The sequence below is a fragment of the Carlito syrichta genome, unplaced genomic scaffold, assembly GCF_000164805.1.
Source record: "Carlito syrichta isolate Samal-C Ts95f unplaced genomic scaffold, Tarsius_syrichta-2.0.1 Scaffold307010, whole genome shotgun sequence".
In the NCBI taxonomy this organism is placed as follows: Eukaryota; Metazoa; Chordata; class Mammalia; order Primates; family Tarsiidae; genus Carlito; species Carlito syrichta.
This window is the reverse complement of record NW_007251106.1, coordinates 168,213-187,637: the sequence shown is the minus strand read 5'-3', so window position 1 is coordinate 187,637 and position 19,425 is coordinate 168,213. Positions and strand designations below refer to the sequence as shown.

At 38.6% G+C, this 19,425-nt stretch overlaps 1 protein-coding gene across 2 annotated transcripts; it reads right to left on the bottom strand.

The window, feature by feature from the left end:
- Positions 1–4,999: 4,999 nt before the first annotated feature.
- Positions 5,000–7,983, bottom strand: LOC103266064 (transcription elongation factor A protein-like 5). 2 transcript variants are annotated; one of them, XM_021715332.1, is made up of 4 exons: positions 7,892–7,983; positions 6,555–6,622; positions 6,235–6,239; positions 5,000–5,891 (listed from the first exon to the last, which is right to left on the bottom strand). In XM_021715332.1, exon 4 carries the CDS (start codon positions 5,867–5,869, stop codon positions 5,249–5,251), a length of 621 nt encoding a protein of 206 aa, XP_021571007.1. In that variant the 5' UTR covers positions 5,870–5,891; positions 6,235–6,239; positions 6,555–6,622; positions 7,892–7,983; the 3' UTR covers positions 5,000–5,248. The 2 variants fall into 2 exon arrangements, with proteins under 2 accessions (XP_021571007.1, XP_008061900.1); XM_008063709.1 differs by lacking the exon at positions 6,235–6,239.
- Positions 7,984–19,425: the final 11,442 nt, after the last annotated feature.

Sequence of the window (19,425 nt, the reverse complement as noted above, 5' to 3'; positions counted from 1 at the left end):
TTTCTGTGATAAATCACTGAGTATGATTGACTCCAAATCCATCCAAGTTGTTGCAAAGTCGATATATTTGTTCTTCTTTATGACAGCATAATATTCCATTGTGTATATGTGCCACATTTTTTCTATCCAGTCCAGCTTCGATGGGTAACATGGTTGGTTCCATGTTTTTGTTACTGTGAATAGAGCTGCAACAAACATACGTGTGCAGCTGCAGTTTATTTCCAGCAGTAACTTTAGGGTTTTGTTGTCCTTCTTCCTGCAGATCAAGACTTCTGTTTAAGGGAGTTGGGTCTAGTTGAAATGTCAGCAATGACCGCTATTTCTTTCTCTTAACTGTCACTGTAAGGCAAGCTTTTTCAGATTCCCACTGATCTTCCCTGGGAATACCTGTAGTGTTTCTGGAGTAAAGACTGAAAGATGATGCAAACCCCTTCATATCTGTGACTCTCAAAGACTTCATACTCTCTTGTGTGAGCCCTAGCTCAGTCTTTAGAAATCCATTAACAATTCCTAGCTCAATTTTCTTACTGGTCTACATGACATTTGGTGATATCTATCTGAGGTAAGCAAATGCTTGAGTTCTATTTGTCTCTCCAAGTGTTTCTCTCTAGCTTTTGGAATAATTGTCTGCCCTGTGACCTGACTTCTTTGACGGTTTTTTAAAAAATTTTATATTGCAGTGTATCCAACTTTATTCCCTGTTGCAAATGTGGAAGTGGCATTTCTTTCAGCTCTTCATTAGGAGCTGAAACTAAAAATTATCTTGTTCATTTTACAACTTAAATATTGCATTCAATTTAAAATTCCCTTTGGTTCCCAAAAGCAGTATAGACTCTTGCTGTAGTGGCTTATAGTGCACTGAGAGTTGGAGCTTATTATCAGGAACATTTCTCTTCTTATCCTAAAAGTATTTCTTAGGTTTGGGAGAAGAGTAAGGGAGAAATAAAGTAGATATTTCCTGTTATGTGGTTATTCTCAGCAACATAGGCAATTGCCTTTTGGCTCAAATGAACAAGTGATAGTTTCAATAGTCTCCAATGACAAGAACTTTCATAAAGCTTTGCATTTCCTTTTCAGGGATGTAGAAGACTTTTGTTGTGATGGAAATAAAACTCCATAGCATGAAAATTAAAGCATTTGTCCTTGTCAGAGCCAGTTTCAATCTGAGTTTAACCAGATAATTTGGGGTTAAGGTCGGAGAGTTGAACCCTTCTCTCAGAGTCCAGTGAAACAGCTACCAGAACACTGGGATGATAATGTGATTGGGAAAATAACCCCAACTCACTTTGCTTAGACTCCCAGCAGGGCCTTGATTGTGCCTGGGCTTGTGTTGGTGTTTTTTGTTTTTGTTTTTGCTTTTGGTGATTTCAGTCCTGTGTCTGCCTGGCACAATGCTTCTGATGTTCAAGTCAGCCCATGGCCAAAAGTTTAAAAGATCCAGGCAAGGAGACCTTGCCTTGTGGTCCTAAATTCAAGTGAGAAAGTATGCCATCACCTGCCTGAACACCCACATTCATGGCAGAAGCAGCTCATGACTTTAAGACAAGTGTAGTCAAGCTGTGAACTGGTATAAAATGCCTTTTTAAAAGCACTGATGATGGAAGAAGCAATGCCATTGCGAACCTTGTTAGGTTTGTCATCTGAGGAAACATAATCACTTTTCTGACATCTGAAAAGACTGATTGGACAATAAAAATAAATTTTAAATCTTTGTGTTTAAGAAAGCAAACAGGTCAGATGTGGTGGCCCAAGCCTGTAATCCCAGCAATTTGGGAGGCCGAGGTGAGAGGATTGCCTAAGCTCAGGGGTTTGAGACCAACCTGGACAACTTGGCGAGACCTCGTCTCTACACTAAATAAAAAAATAAGCCAGTCATGGTAGCACGTGCCTGTAGTTCCAGCTACTTGGAAATCTGAGGGAAAGGATCGCCTGAGCCTAGCAGGTCCAGGCTGTGGTGGCTGTGAGCATGCCACTGTACTCCATTCTGGGCAACAGAGTGAGACTCTAACTAAAAAGAAAGAAGAAAAGAAAAGAAAAGAAAGCAAACAGGTTAAGGATTATTGCATTAAGGGCAAATAAACCTAGGTTTTGATCTGGGAGCTTCCCCATACTGGTATGTGACTTTGAATAAATCATTATTTCTCTTTGAACCTCAGTTCAGTCACCTATATAGAGGGCATAAATAACACCTATCTCATAATTGCTTGCCAGAATTAAGGAGGATAGAAATATGAAGAAGTGGGCTGTGAACAGTGGTGATTTACAATGTGTGACTCCTAGACCATGCTGTAGAAAAATACATGTAAGATCTCCATACACTTTTTTCCTTTGATACAGTGGCATCGTAGATTGTCTGAATTCCTGAGATACCCCATGGGGAGCAAAGTTTCCCCATCCCCAACCTTCATGAAGTTTCATATGTAAACCTCTGTTGTGCTAAACCACTGAGGTTTGAGGGTTGTTAGCTATCCTAGCGTAAACTCAGCCTAAATTGACAGATGCATAAATGATTCTCTGAGTTAAGAAACAGGTCACTGGAATGCTTGTTAAAGTATACATTGTATGTGGAAAAGCTATATTGAAGGATGTAGGCAATAGATAGTAAGAATTATGATTGTAAGAGATAATTATTCCATTACTATATCAGAAAGTCAATAGATAATAGCTAAAATAAACAAGTCAAGAAATAACAGTTGCAGGTCAGATATTTGATAAGGGACTTTTGTCCAGAATAAACAAAGCAGTCTTACAACTCAACAATAAGACAATCTAATTTAAAAGTAAGCAAATATTTTAATACACATTGCTCCAAAGAAGATACATACAAATGGCCAATAAGCACATGAGAAAATTATGAACATTATTAACTGTGAAGAAAATGCAAATCAAACCCACAATAATATGTCACTTCATATCCACTAAGATAGCTTTAATAAAAACACAGGCAATAACAAGTGTTGGTAAGAATGTAGAGAAATTGGAAACCTCCTACACTGTTGATGGAATTGTCAAATGCCACAGTTGCTTTGAAAAATAGTTTGGCAGTTCTTCAAAAAAATCAAACATAGAGCTATCATATGAGTTAGCAATTCCACTCCTAGGTATATACCCAAGAGAATTAAAAACATATTTATACAAAAGTTTGTACATAAATGGTTAGTAATGATAGTAATGACATATGTTAGATCACGGATGAAACTTGAAAACGTTAAGACAAGTGAAAGAAGTCAGACTTAACAGGCCACATATTATATGACTCTTTTTATTTGTCCAAAATCACGAAATATATAGAGACAAAAAGGAGATCAGTGTTTGCCAGGTGCTAGGGGCACAAGGTAAAACACACACCATTATGTTCTATGGATGTGGGGTTTCTTTTTAAGGTGATGAAAATATCCTGGAATCCGATAATGGTAATGATTTCAGAACTCTGTCAATACACTAAAAAACCATTTAATTGTATACTTTTAAAAGGTGAATTTTATAGTATACCTCATTAATGTTGTTAAAAAAATAGCAGCTATATAAATTATTCAGAAAAATGAAGATAAATACCAGAAAAAAAAAATTTACAGTAGCTGCTTCTGGGGAGTGGGAATGTAGAATAGCAAGGCAGACTGCAGTTTAACAATAAACTCTTTTTCACTATAGGATTTAAAATTTTTGTGCATGTATCCCTTTGATAAAAATCAAAATGAGCTAAAAGCAAAAGACACATACAGATACACACAATCACACATTTTGGAGACAAATCATAAGATATTTTGATGCATTGGGTCTGGGAGCCAGGATTCTGCATTTTCAACAACATAGCTAGGTGATGTTGATGCGGGGATTTGCTAGTAGGCAGCAAAATTTGAAAAACAGTACTATATTCAATGTTAAAATCATTTAGCAATGAATTGTGATATAATCCATCTCCTGCTGTATTCTTTCTGAAGTGGCAAGTTTCAGCTTCAGAAGAATGAAATTATGGGTTTAAAACTATATATTTAATCAGGGACAGCACTGGGCCAAGAACCAAGCCCTTCTGATTCAATAATTAATGTAGTTATTTTTAAAGTTTCTATTATGTACTGTGCAGTACCAAAATGAGTAAGATAAATGCTTTGCTTTGAAAAGGGTAAGACTGGTGAGGGTAATGATAATGCCTGACAAATATATTAGTTAAGATTTTACAAAGCATTTTCCCACATTTTATGTCAGAATTAACATAACTATAAAGTGAGAAGAGGGACAATCTCCATCGTTCAAAAGCGAACATAGTGGGGGTTCAACTCACCAGGGACTTCTGGGAAATCAAAAGAGCTTTGTTACCTTGAGAACTCCAGCCCACCAGTAGCAGTGGGGGTGGCTGCTTAGGAGGGTGTAGGACCCTGGACAGAGGGCACAATGTGTAGCAAATATGGCAATACCAGAGGGAAATAGCGCCCACCTGTTAGCTTCCTATACCTAGTCTTGGGCACAGGTTATAATTCCCTTAGTCCCCCTCCAATTGTCTGACCCAGTACTGCTAGCGCAGGGGAGAGTGCAGGAGTCAGCCCAGCACAGTCCACACCCTCAGTGTCACATCTGATCTGCTCCACAGTTCTGGGAGGTAAGTTTTATCCCCATTTCACAGATGACAAGGGTATCTCTTACAGCAATGAATCTGTAGTAACTGCCAAGTTGATTCCTCCTACTTCTAGTCCCAGAGGTAAGATGAATTCTGTTTTAAAAACAAGAATTTTAAGTGTCTCCACTGCCTTCATAAGCTGAATGAATAATTGCTTTTATTGCCTAGCATGTATTGTTTTATCTTTTATTATTACCTTTATGACAAAAGGAACCTGTATTTTTTAGGGAAAAAAGTACAGATGGGAAAAAGAATAATCTCCACTCCCACCACACAGAGAAAAACCATTATATTTCTTTGGTCTGCTCAGTTGCATAATTTTCTCTGTGCATGGATGTATTGTGTAGTCATATTTTTTCCCCAAAAATGGTCTGATACCGTATGTTTGGTTCTGAAATTTTTTATTGTTATTTCACAATGTACCATGAACATCTCTTCCATGCACATGGGTGAAAATCCTCTACTAAAAGACAGAGAGCTGTAGGTGGATCAAGATCTGCTGGTAACAAGAGTGACACACCTAAAGGAAAGTATCAGTTTAAGGTTAAAGCACATAGCCCGGCAAATGCCTGCCAGGGAAAGCAGGGCTGACGATATTTTCATCAGAGAAGTCAGAATTAAAGGCCAAAGACATTAAACATATGGAACATCTTCTAAGTCCTTCTGGCCCCTACCTCCGCCCCTCACTCCCCTGACACCCCGCTGGCCCCTCGGGGAGAATGCATCCTGGACATCTCTTTGCATCCAATGAAAACCACCCATTTTCTGCTTTTTCCTTAGCTCCTCCTGGGCCCTCGACACATCTCCACATTCTCTCATCATCTCCTCACTGCTCAAATGCCTTTCCTGTAAGTCCTCCTGAGAGTCCTTGGGGGAGTCGTCTGTCGTCCCCCTGTCTGTTTTTCTTTTTGCTTTCCGGGGCACATAATCTTCAGCCGGGCGCTTTTCAGCGGCCCGCGGCTCGCTCTCTGACTTTACCTGGGGTGCTGACTGGCCCTCACCTCGGGGCCTGCCCTCAGCTGCTGACTTTCCCTGCTTGCCCTTCTTGCCCTCAGCCTCTGGTTGTCCCTCATCATCTGGATCTCCCTCCTCCTCCAGCTTTCCCTCCTCTTCTGGCTTCCCCTCCACATCCGGGTTTTCTTCTTCTCCATTTCCTTCATCTTCTGTACTTCCCTCATCTTCTGGCTTTCCCTCATTTTCTAGGTTTCCTTCAGTTTCTGGCTTTCCTTCATTTTCTTTGTAGAGCTTGTCCATGTTGAGATTTTTCCTCCTTTGCCTGTCCAAAAAGATTAAGAAGAGACAGAGGACACTGAGGGATTAGGAGGTTGAAAGCAGGTCCTGATAGCACTTGCGTTTCTGGACTTAACAGGTTTTCCTGGCCCTATCCCACCTTCTATCACCCCTATGGTCTTTCCTTTCCTTCCCACTTCACACATGTCAATCTTACAAAAACTTCCACAAGTCCTTCTCCCTACACTTAAAGGAGGTGTGCTGAAAAATGTGTAGAAGTAGATTGGTCCCTAAACTTTGCTCTGGCCTTGGCTGTGTCCACGCCAGTTTTAACTGGGTAGTCCCAACTTACACTGGCCTGGAATCCTGGGTAGTTTTCTTCTTTGTACCTTATCTGCAGTTTAAAGACATAAAACTGCAGACAAAACAGAACAATGGTCAATTATCAGATTTCAGGGCTACTCTTATATCCTCAAGGGTCACCACACGGGCCACACCTGCATTATCTCATTTCCTTATTCTCCCCTCTTATCCTCATCAGTCATAGAGCACCATATTCCTTTAGGGTCTTGACAGCAGTCATCTATCCTGAAACTACTAGAGGGAGGATTGGAGGAGGGATGGCAGGCAGTGGCTTCCCCAACTTCTGCTCTGGCTTAAGTCACTCCTACTCCCAAGGGTACTAGGGCAATTGCTCTCTTCCACTGACCTGCACTGATACTGCAGGTCTTTTCTTTTCTTGTCTGAGTTGGTGCCCACAACCACAGACCAGAAGACCTGTAGAGAGAAAGGAAAGAGATGGCGAATGAGGGATTGAGAAAGAGAATGATTGGCAACTAGGTTCTTTTCAGACTCTATTTGTCAAAACTCTCCCAACTTCTATCACCCCCTTGCCATTTCCCCTGCCTTCTCTGATTCGCCCTCGACAACTCCTCCTTAAGAGCCTCCATTTTGCTATTGCTGTGCAATGGGCAAGAAAGCTGGTTTCCAAAGTGTTTCTATGTTTCTGAATTCCCCTCTCAAATTTCTATCTCACTTTCTCTGGCACTAAAATGAGTGAGGTTCTGGATAGGGATGATTAGAAGGCAAACCCTGCTGCACTCAGGTCTCTACACTCCAAATCCTTCACGTCAGGGCAGCCAGATAACACAAAGCCCACCACTTCTCTGAAAATGGTGATGACAGAAACAGGGGGCAGGGCAGAAGTATCCGAAGCACTCCTGCCACCCCCTCCCTCCCCACATACACAGAAAGCCCATATTTTCCTGTCAGGCGACATACAAATTATTTCCAGTAAAATATTTGGTCCCTGCTACCTCCTTTCAACCCTTTCAGTTCAGAAGCTACTTTTCCACAGGGAGCTGGTCTCCGGACCAAACCTCTGTCTGCCTCTTCAGCAGCACCTCCTCCCGCTTCCCCCATCGGCCCACCATTTCCGGCTCCAAAATGGACGGAAGGTGAAGAGACACCGGGAACTCAGGCCTGGACCCGTTGCAGGGTCCGCCCTCCGCATCCCTGGGTCACAGGCTGTGCTCGCCTCCCACTGCTCTTCTAGTAGCAGGCTGATCTTCGCCGTTTCAGCGCTGTTCCCTCCCCCGCCTCTACTCCTCCATCAGATATCCACGATCGCCTCCTTCATAGGAAATCCCAACTGGTACCCATTCTAACTCTTGATCCTCGTCCAGACTCCCTTCCCCATTCCGCCAGCACTCCATTCTTGCATAAAACGGATGGGACTAGAGAGAATCCAGTCCTGAACCTGCTCTGGTCTTTGCCCTCTGCCACTCGGACCGCAGAAGCCCACAGGCAGCGATGAATTCGTAGCCATCCTGGAGAATGAATTATTTTTCAAATTTCTTTCTGTCAGAAGTCCACACTTATCCAGAGAAATAAGAGTTGGTACCCAGACCTCTTTCCCAACGCGCACAATTTTTCTGCGCCAAAATGAATGGGGGTGGAAGGGGGTGGTATCCGGAAAGCAGACCCATTCTCTGTAGCCTGGGTCAGTTACCATCCCCACCTCAGGGGCCCGCGGCTTGTACCAACCTGCAGGGTTATAGGGCAGTTGCCCCTTCTGTCCTTCAGTCTGAAGTCAGCCTTCCTCCACGGAAAAGGGGAGCTGGTACCTGGAGGAAAGGGACTTCTGCACACGTCGGCTCCTGATCACGTGAGAAAAACGTCACCAGTGGGCTCGGGTCCCTAGTTCTCCTCCCACTGGCAGAAAGTGCGTCAGGAGCCAGCCCACTTCTTCCTTAGCTAGTTATCCTCCCGCCTCCCCAGTCCTCCTACCCCCTCCCACCTCGCATGGGGCCCTGCCACTCATTTTGGTCTTAGCTAATCCAGCGATCAAATGTGACCCTTTCTCGCTATGGTACGCATTTATTCTGTGGTTCTCAGGGAGGAGCTGCACCTTCTCCTAGGACTACTGGCCATTGGTACATCACTGAGGAATTGTTTTCTATTTCCTTTTATTCCAAGGCACCTATTCAACCTACTCCACTCAGCCACTGATGTTCATTCTGCCTGTGGTCCAGATCTTCATATGTAGGGTAGATTGTCAAGTAGGGAAACAAGTAGCTAAAGTAGAGGTTTTATTTTCTTTTAAATATTTACTTTTCTCAGTTTGGGTTATTCTTATAAGCACAAAATTAAATAAAGCTATTTCATTTAGGAGAAAATGTTTGAGATAGAGACCAAATTAAGTTCATAACATTAACTTTTGCCATATAGAAAATTAATTTAGTCGACTACATACAAAATATATATTTAAAAATTTTTCATAGATAGTTGGTTCTCTCACACTCTATTTAAAAAGCACACACACATTTAATGTCTCCAAACAATTGTTGAGTGCTGAGTAGACTTGTTGGAATCTGATAACTGTCAGGAAATTCAAAAATATCAGTTTTGAAAATTTGGCCCATAGTTATTTTCATTCAGAGTTTTAGCTCTAGGCAAAAGGAAGAGCTGCGAGACTGAGGCAGCTAAGAGTGTGAAAGATGCAGAGATGGTCCTATCTTCCCTGCCCAATCAAGAAGTGCCAGGCACTTGTTGCTCACTCTAAAAATACACCTAGACAGGTGATCAAGGTGGAGGCCTGAGTAAATGCCCATAGGGATAACCCAGCCCCAGAAGAGAGGAGACACTATTACTGCCACTAAAAATCAGAACTGCAGCTGAGGGTGTCCATGAGGCGTGGAGAAGTGATTGCTGAGGGAGGGGCTCCCAGACCTGTTCACTCTCTGCCCTTATTTATGGTGCACAGGTAGAAGCCTCCCTAGATCCTGTCTGCTGCCTCCCACCTAGCTTGAGGGATACAGTCTGGCAGGCCCCACATCCCCAAACTCTGCATCTCCAAGGAACCCAGGAGAAGCCTAACTGTGCTGCAGAGTTGCTACCCGCCAGTCCAAACCCACCTGTGGCTCTCAGCAGATTTAGGCCGCTGTCTAAGAAATTCTGACATGCTAACCATTTTAACCTAGACCAGATATTCCCAACTGACAGAGTCTTTGGACCACCTGAAGTGACAAGGCAAGGTTGCATATATTTAGGAGGTAGTGTAGTATGTACGCTTTTGTGGGAAGAAGATCTGTGCCCTAGGAACCTAAGAAATGCTGACATATAAGTGGATTGACATCATGAAAAAGCAGTAGGTATAAGGTATAGAAAAGACAGAAAGGAGAAATAATTTAAGAATGAAATGGGAAAAGGAAGAAACAAATAGCAGCCGAGCCGTGTTAAAGGGAACTTACCTCTTCCTTTAATTCAGGCATTATTGACCTATAGATCCTCTAAAATTATGTCCAAAATTGTGTGTGTGTGTGTGTGTGTGTGTGTGTGTGTGTGTGTGTGTGTGTGCTGGGGGAGGGAAAGGATATATACATTTTTATTGGATTGTAAATTCGTTGAGAATAGGGTCCATTGCTTTCATTAGATGTCCAAAGGAGTATGTAATATTTAAAAAATCAAGATAATTGGCCTAAAAATATACATTTCTATACATTTTTTTCCCAAATAGAGCTATCTATATTCACACACTTTTTGAAGGACAAAATTATATGACATAGAATTAACCACTTTAAAGTATAAAATTCAATGATATAGTGTATTCAAAATGTTATGCAGACATCACTTCTATTTAGTTCCAAAACAGTTTCATCAACCTGAAAAGAGACCTCATACTCATTAAAGTATCATTCTCAATTCCACCTTCCACCTAGGCCTTAGCAACAATTTATCTGCTTTCTGTCTCTATGCATTTACCTATTCTGGATATTTCCTATAAATGGAATTATCCAATATGTGATCTTTTGTGTTTGACTTCTTTCACTTAGTGTAATGTTTTCAAGGTTCATCCATATTGTAGCATTTACAATACTTCATTCCTTTTTATGGATGAATAATATTTTGGTGTATGTGCATACCGCATTCTGCTTATCCATTCATATGGATCCGTTTGGGTTGTTTTAACTTTTTGGCTGTTGTAAATATGCTGCCACAAACAATCATGTATACGTTTTTGTGTGGATGTACTTTTTTAGGTATCTTGGGTACATAGCTAAGAATGTAATTGTCGGGTCATATGGTAATTCTATATTTAAATTTCTGAGGAACTGCCAAACTGTTTTCCACAGCAGCTGCAACATTTTGCAGCTATGTATAAGGGTTCTGGTTTCCCCATATCCTTGCAAACAATTGTTTATTTCCATTTTTTATATTTATCATCCTAGTAATGTGGTTTTTATTTGCATCTTTCTAATGACCAATTATATTAAGTATCTTTTCATGTACCTGTTAGATTTTTGTATATCTTCTTTAGAGAAATATCTATTCAAGTCTTTTATCTGTTTTTAAATTGGATGTTTGTCATTTTGTTGTTGCATTATAGCAGTTCTTTATATATTCTGGATATTAATCCCTTATCAGATATACACAAGGGACTCAAAAAATCTGAAATTTATGTATTAAAAGTTTTGTATTTATTCTTACATGTTTAAATTTCAGTTCCCTCCAAAGTACTCTCCATTTGATGCAATACACCTATTCAGTCACCTTTTTGACTACTCAAAACAGTTTTTGAACTCATCAATTTTGATGCCTTTTAGTGCTTCTACCATTTTTTGTTTCACCTCTTCCACACTGGCAAATGTTTCCCCTTGAGAATTTTTTCATCTGGGAAACAAAGAAAAAAGTTGCTCTGTGTGAGATAGGGTGAATAGGGAGGGTAAGGCACGAGGGCCATACCGTTTTTGGTCAAAAACTGCTGAACACTCAGTGAAGTATGGGCAAGTGCGCTCGTAAATCACCCACCATGAAATGGGCAAACACATTGAAAGAATTTTAAAAAAACCAAAAAACAAAAAACACTGAAGCCAAATGTAGTCTCTCACAATAACACTTGCTGGTACACTTACGCCAATGGGTTCTTAGAACACTTACTTAGTCCTAGTGGGGTAAGCCTCTACTACAAGGGGCCTGCTCTCCAAAAACTAATTCTCAGTTGTTTTGTGTATCTCTCATATAATTTGCAATATTACCTCCTATTCTATAGGCCGTCTTTTTACTTTCTTGATAATGTCCTTTGGTGCACAAAAGTTTTCAATTTTGGTTAAGTCCAGTTTATCTATTGTTGTCTTATTTTTCATGTTATTGGAGTCACATCTAAAAATCCTTTGCCAAACCCAAAGCCATAAAGACTTACCCGCTTGTTTTCCTCTAAGAGTTTCCGTGTTTTAGCTTTTACATTTAGGTATTTGATCCATGTTGAGTTAATTTCTACATATGGTATAATCTAGGGGTGTTTATATATGATTTAATGATTTTTTGTTGATAGGAAATAACACACTGTCACTTGGAAAGATGAAAGGGAGAACATTTTGTTACTTACAGCTCCAATCTAGAGAAGGCTACCAGGCAGAACCATAGACAGTGTTGCATGTGGGTAACAAATAGGAGTAACTGTACTTATGGCAAGTGGGGTGGGGCTAACTAGGCTAACTAGGTTTTGCTGACTCCTTGAGGATTGGCTACTTTGAATAATTTCTCGGGCTCCAGGGTATAGGGCCTGTCCCTAGTTGTCTGGTACCTGGCCTCTACATGATTAGGACCATACGAAGTGATCCATAGTGTAAACATATAATAGTGTGGAGTTAATCAGCTATCCAAGAAGGGAAACTGATAAACCTCTCTCCAGGGCCTCAAAATTGGGCCAAGACAGAATTAATGCAAAAAAAAAAAAGGATTAAAATTGATATCTTAATGTCTTGACATTCATTTTGAGTTCAATTATTTGGGGGATTTGAGTGATCTGAATAGTAGAGATTTTCAGAGAGTAGAGCATAAGTCTCCCTACACAGCATAGAAAACATTTTATTAGGAGACTAAAACAGAGTAAAACACGTAAAAGTATAAGATGTTTTTGTAGGCCAGCCATAACCAAGTCCCTCTTTTATATGGCAATAGCCAAGAAAATAGATTGAAGTTTTCAGGCTCTCTAACAATAATTTTGGTGGAGCTGTAAAGTATGCTTTAAGTATAAATTATATATATTTTATGACAATAATATGATAGTGTATTTAATTAGATCAAGGTGATAAGTTCAGTGATTATGTTGGTGGAGGGCATGATGGTTTAGTAAAATATATGTAAAAGTTAATAGTATTTGTTTGGAACCAAGTAAAAGGAATAGTTGTGGTGGGTCATGACTGGAGATGTAGGGCAGAAGGTAGTGGTAGCAAGTTGGAGGAAGGGAGTAGGAGAAGGTCCTGTAGAGTGGAAGATTGTTGGGTGGTCTAAGACATAAGCTGCCTTCTGAGGAAAGCAATACTCTCCATTATTTTTTAGGTTGGCACCAATAGTAATAACCTCTACAAGATTCCACTTAGGCACAGGAGTGTAAAGGTGTATGTATACCAGCATTATGGGCTAAGTATTCAGTGAGCTCAGAAAATGATAGAATCCCTAAAATCAAAGAAAGAAAAACAATAAATAATTTGGGTCCAATCTGTTAGCATCTTAAGAAGGGCAGGACGTTGACATTGCTGGAATGGTGCTCTCAGTATCTGAAATGAAGTCTTCTCCTATGTAGGAGGTCTTAAATAAAAATTAAACGATGCTACTGTTTTGAACTAAGCATCTGCACTAGGCCCTAACATACAAGACTGAAAATCATTCTGAGGTGCCACATCACCAAACTGAAACTGAGTTATCTGGCCTTCTGAGAAATCAGAAGAGAGACATAACAGTTTAATTTTATAAACAAGTCAATTTCAATCTTTAGTGGCATGATAATGAAGTTCCCTCTGGTTTAATCATATATCTGAAGTAACCTGATATTAACCAATCAGTTATCTTTCTATTATCCAATCTAACTGTCCCTGCATTACAAAGAAAGTAATTTTGAAATGGCTAATCTGCTTTTTGTTCTTTATTTCTGTTTTCTTCAGCACTTTTTCTGACTTATTGAAACACTTACTTATTCTGTTTTATGGAATAAAATGTTGCTCTATTCTAGAATCACAAATAAAGCCAGCTAAGATATTAATAAATAAATTTAGTAATTTGTTGTAATTTTGGTTTTTTGACAGAGGCAAAGTCATCTCCAATAGCAAGATCTTGGACTGTGACAATGCTATTTGAATGATTTTATTTCCAAGTTGATGAGCTCCTGGACTGGGGCAATGTCACCTGGGAGTGAGACTGAGGTATCCTTTCCAAGTGGGTATCCACTTGGGTTGATGTGAGTAATGTTTTCATGGTATTATAGCAAGGCTGAGATACTTAAGTTCTTTGAAGGCAATGGTTGGCTTAGGAGCTTCACTCACAATTTTTAAAATATTATGGTAAACTATACATAACATAAAATTTACCATTTTAATTTTTTTAAGTGTACAATTCAGTGGCCTTAAGCATGCTCATAGTGTTGTGCAACCATCACCACTATTCATTTTCAGAACTTTTTTCATCTTCCCAAAATGAAACTCTAAACCCATTAAACAATAATTCCCCCTTTCCCCTTCCCCAGAGCCCCTGGAAACCACTATTCTACTTTCTTTCTTTAGGAGTTTGACTACTCTAGGTACTTTACATAAGTTAAACCATACAATATTTATCCTTTTCTGTCTTATTTCACTTAGCATAAAGTCTTCAAGGTTCATTCATGTTGTACCATGTGTCAGAAATTCATTCATTTTTAAGACTGAATAATATACAGTTGTATGTACAAACTACATTTTGTTTATTCATTCATCTGTCAATGAACATTTGGGTGCTTCCACCTTTTGATTATTGTGAATAATGCTGTTAAGAACATGTACAAATATCTGTACAAATATCTGTTAGAGTCCCCACTTTAAACTATTTTGGTTATATACTCAAAAGTGGAATATGTGTACAAATATCTGTTAGAGTCCCTATTTTAAATTATTCTGGTTATATACTCAAAAGTGGAATTGCTGGATCATATGGTAATTCTATGTTTAGCTTTTAGAGTGCTATACTGTTTTTCACATTAGCTGCACCATTTTACATTCTCATCAGCAGTGCACAAGAGTTCCAATTTCTCCACATCCTTGTCCACACTTGTTCTGTTTTCTTTTTTTGTAAATAATAGCCATACTAATGAGTATGAAGTGATATTTCATTGTGGTTTTGATTTTCATTTCCCTAATGGTTAGGAATGTTGAGCATCTTTTCATGTGCTTATTGGATATTTATATATCTTCTTTGGAGAAATGTTTATTTAAGTCTTTTGCCCAGATTTAAATTTGATTATTTGTTTTTTGCTGTTGAGTTGTAGCAGTTATTCATATATTCTGGATATTAATATTTTGTCATATATGCAATTTATAAATATTTTTTCCATTCTGCAGATTGCCTTTATGTTATGTTGACAGTATCTTTTGATACACAAACGTTTTTAATTTTGAAAAAGTCCACTTTACCTTTTTTTCTTTTGTTGTCTGTGCTTTTGGTGGCATATTCAAGAATTCATTGTCGAATCTAATGTCATGAAGTTTTCTCCCTGTATTTTCTTTTTCTTTTTTTACTTTATTTTATTGCAAAGATATGGGGTACAAGTCAGGATTAGGTATGTAAGTAATGCATGTGTAGATGAACCTTTGTGTGTTATGTATCCTCCCTTCCCCCTTCCCTGGCAGTGTCCCACGACTGCCGATCCCTCCCTTGTGCTTTTATTTCTAAGTGAGTTTTCTTTTAAGAATTCTATAGTTTTGGCACTTACATTTAGGTTTTTGATCCATTTTGAGTTATTTTTTGTATATGTTGTAAGGCAAGAGTCCAATTTTATGTTTTTAGATGTGGATATTTAGTTTTTCTAGCACCATTTGTTAAAGAGACTGTCTTTTCTGATTGAATGGTCTTAGTACCTTTGTCAAAAATCATTTGACCAAATTTGTAGGGATTAATTACTGTGTCCTCAAATTTATTCCATTGGTATATATGTCTGTCTTTTTGCCAGTACCACCCACACTGTTTGATTACTGCAAGTGTTATGAACTGAATGTTTATTTCCTCCCAAATTCTTATATAGAAGCTTTAACTTTCAATGTGGGAAAGTAATTAAGGGTAAATGAGATAATAAGGATGGGGCCTTGATTTTATAATATTAGTGTCCTTACAAGAAGAAACACCAAAGCATTCTCACATGTCCCTTACCACTTCACCTCCACTCCTCTTATTGTATACAAATAAGAGGTTGCACTAGCACAGCTAGAAGACAGCCATTTGTAACCTGGGGGAAGAGCCCTCACCAGACACCAACTCTTTTTGCACCTTTATTTTGGACTTCCAGGCTCCAAAACTATGAGAAAATACATTTCTGTTGTTTAGGCCATACAGTCTATTGTATTTTGTTATATCAACCCAAGCAGGTAAATACAGTAAGTTTTTAGTAAGTTTTGAAATCAGGAAGTGTAAGGCCTTCAACTTTGTTCTTTTTCAAGATTGTTTTGACTATTCAGGGTCCTTTAAGATTGATTCTATATGAATTTTAGGAAGGATTTTTCTATTTCTAAAATAAGGTTTTGGATTTTTTGATAGAGATTGTATTGAAACTGTATATCATTTTGGATAGTGTTTGCATCTTTTTTTTTTAATCAGTATTTTTTATTATGGTTTTGTGGGGTACAGTTAAGAGTTAGGTGTACATGTTTTCATCTTAACAATATTAAAATATTAAGTCTTCCATTAACATGGGATGTCTCTCCATTTATTTATGTCTTCTTTAATTTCTTTCAGTAATATATTGTAGTTTTCACTGTACAAGTCTTTCTTCCCCATGGTTAAGTGTATTTCTACATTTTTATTGTTTTTGATGCTATTATAAATTGAATTATTTTCTTAATTTTCTTTTCAAACTTCTCATTATTTTTGCATAGAACTGTACCTAATTTTTGAATGTTGATTTTGTGTCCTGAAAGTTTGCTGAATTCATTTATTAGTTCTGACAGTTGTGTGTGTGTGTGTGTGTGTGTGTGTGTGTGTGTGTGTGTGTGTGATCTTTAGGGTTTTCTACATATAAGACCAGTTATCTCTGTAGAAAGATAGTTGTAATTCCTTCTTTCTGATTTAGATGTCTTTCATTTTTTTGTCTTGCCTAATTGTTCAGGCTAGAACATTTATTATTATATTGCATAGAATTGGCAATAGCAGTCATCCTTCTTTTGTTCCTGATCTTAGAGGAAAAGTTTTCAGTCTTTCATTATTGAATATGAGGTTTTCTGTGGGTTTTTCATATATGGTCTTAATTTTGTTGAGTCAGTTTCCTCTGTACCTAGTGTCTTATTCCATTTGTGTTGCTATGAAGGTATACCTGAGCCTGAGTAATTTATAAAGAAAAGGGATTTATTTGGCTCATGGCTCTGCATGCTGTACAGGAAGCACGGGGCCAGCATTTGCTTCTGGTGAGAGCCTCTGGCTGTTTCCATTCATGGCAGAAAGGGAAGGAAAGCCAACTTGCGCAGAGATCACATGATAACAGAGGAAGCAAGAGAGAGAGAAGAGGTACCAGACTCGTTTAAACAACTAGTTCTCATGGAGACTAATAGAGTGAGAATTCATTCATTACCAAGGATGGCACCAAGCCATTCATGAAAGATCGGCCTCCATGATCCAAAAATCTTCCATTAGACCCCACCTCCAACATTTGGATCAAGTTTCATCATGAGATTTAAAGGGGTCAACAAACCAAACTAAAGCACCTAGTGTGTTGACTGTTTTTTACCAGGAAATTGTGTTGAATTTTGTCAAATGCTTTTCCTGCATCGTTTGAGATGATCGTGTGTTTTTTTCCTTCACTCTGTTAATGTGGTTTATTATATTAATTGATTTTAATATGTTGAACAATCTGTGAACCAAGAAATAAAGCCCATTTGATCATGATGTATAAACTTTTAATATGCAGTTTATTTGACTTACTACCATTCTATTGAGTGTTTTTGCAGCAATATTTATATGGGCTATTAGGTTGCATTTTTCTTTTCTTGTTTAATCTTCATCTGGCTTTGGTATTAGAGTAATGATGACTGGATAGAATGGATTGGAAAGTATTCTCTCTTCTTCAACTGTTTTGAAAGAGTTTGAAAAGAAATGGTGTTAATTATTCTCCAAATGTGTGGTAGAATTTACCAGAGAAGCCTTTGGTTCAGAGCCTTTTCCTGTTGAAAAGTTTTTGATTATTGATTAATTGTTCTTCCTGGTTATAGGTATATTTGGATTTTTTAATTCCTCTTGATTCAGTCTTGGTAAGCTTTGTGTTTCTAGAAATGTTTCTATTTTGTCTAGGATATCCAATTTATTGATGTACAACTATCCATGGTACTCTCTTATAATTCTTGTTATTTCAGTGAATTTGACAGTAATGTCCCCACATTCATTTCTTTTTTTTTCTCCATGTACCCAAGGCACGAACCAGGCCTGGGCACAGACCAAAAGCCAAGCTGGGATGAACAAGTAGTTGCTTTGTCACTGGTTAATATGAGATGAGCACCATCAACCAGATGCCACTCTACTCAGGTCAGGGATCATTTCTGATTTTATTAATTTGAGTCTTCTCTTCTTTTTCTTACTCAATCTATCCACAGGTTTGTCAATTTTCTCAGTCTTTTTGAAGAACCAACATTTGATTTGATTAATTTTCTCTATTGTTTTTCTAATCTATTTTCTTTATCTTTGCTCTAATTTTCATCATTTCCTTCCTTATGTTACCTTTGACTTTACTTGTTCTTCTTTTTCTAGTCCCTTAAGGTATAAGGTTAATTTGTTGATTTGAGATCTTGCAGATGTTTTGCAAGTCAAGGGACTCTGTGGGTGCACAACTAGCAAAGGTGATGTCAGTATCCACAATACTGCTGCAATTGGACAAAACTGCTGGAATTTTCCTGATACAATTAAAGCCCCAATTAAGGGTGGCTACAGTTAAAAGCTCCCAACAGTCCAAGGTTATGCTCAGATGGTTGATAAGAGGGTATCTGCTGTAAATAGAATTTAAATCATATAGCTTACTTTGGGAGCATGTTGCTAATATAATGTCAGGTTGGCAAATAATGTATCAGGTTTGCCAGTTACAATATTTGTGGCCAATGTTAGAACTTCAGTATTAGCCTGTAGTCAGGCCCTATGATTAAATCAATGACTATGGACCTGTTGCCCCAGTTGTCAGTTCAGTTGGTGAAAGGTAAGTTGGTGAGGTGGTTTGGGCTATAGGGCTTGTATTAGACAATCTTGATAGCCTCTGAGCCTCAACATTTGCCATATTTGGTTAAAACAATGGATTATTTTAAGGTTTTGACCTCTGAATTGCAAACCAATTAAAGCACCCAGACCAATAGTGACAAGATCAATATCCAACAGAATGGTATATAGCTGTACTTGGCAGGCTTTTGTTTCTTAATGTTTATCCCTCCCCCACCATGTGTTATTATCAAGGAGGGGTTGTATGGTTTCATCATCATGATGTGTGGTGTTGATTCCATTGCCATCTCCAAATATTATTTTTATTTACTAAGAAAAGCTTTCTATCTCCTTTCTTGATAATCCACACTGCCTGTGGGAATGACTCTGAAACACTAAATTGAATGTTTTGGAGGGGTACAGAGGTAGAGATCAGATCGATTATGCATATTTTATAACTCAAATGTTGAAAATGATTTTTTGGGTAGTAGAAATTCAGACTCAAACGGGTCCCATATCATATGGACAGGTGCCTGACCCATGGGTAATCTAGAGTTAGCAGATCTTAGAAGAGTATGTGTCTTTGACCTGGCCTCCAGTACTCATGCCATGAGGCAGGATAAAAAATCTATGAAGATGTGGGGAGCAAATGAGCACTGTCCGAACAGCAGACATTGAGCAAGGCAAGGCCCCAAGCGAAGGCAAGTTCTCATTTGGTTGCCCTGCACCCTAACCAAAGAGCAAGGGATGCAGCCTGTTACACAGAATGGTGTCTCAGATGCCCACACAGCTGGGTGCACATAGTACAGATAAAGCCTTAGCTACAAGATAACCACAGAACAGCTCGCCATTTAGGTAGCAACAAAATTTCGTTATAGCTCCCTCACAGA

Bases quoted from the DNA above. Each gene is read 5' to 3' on its own strand.
- LOC103266064 (XM_021715332.1), bottom strand. From the start codon at position 5,869: ATGGACAAGCTCTACAAAGAAAATGAAGGAAAGCCAGAAACTGAAGGA.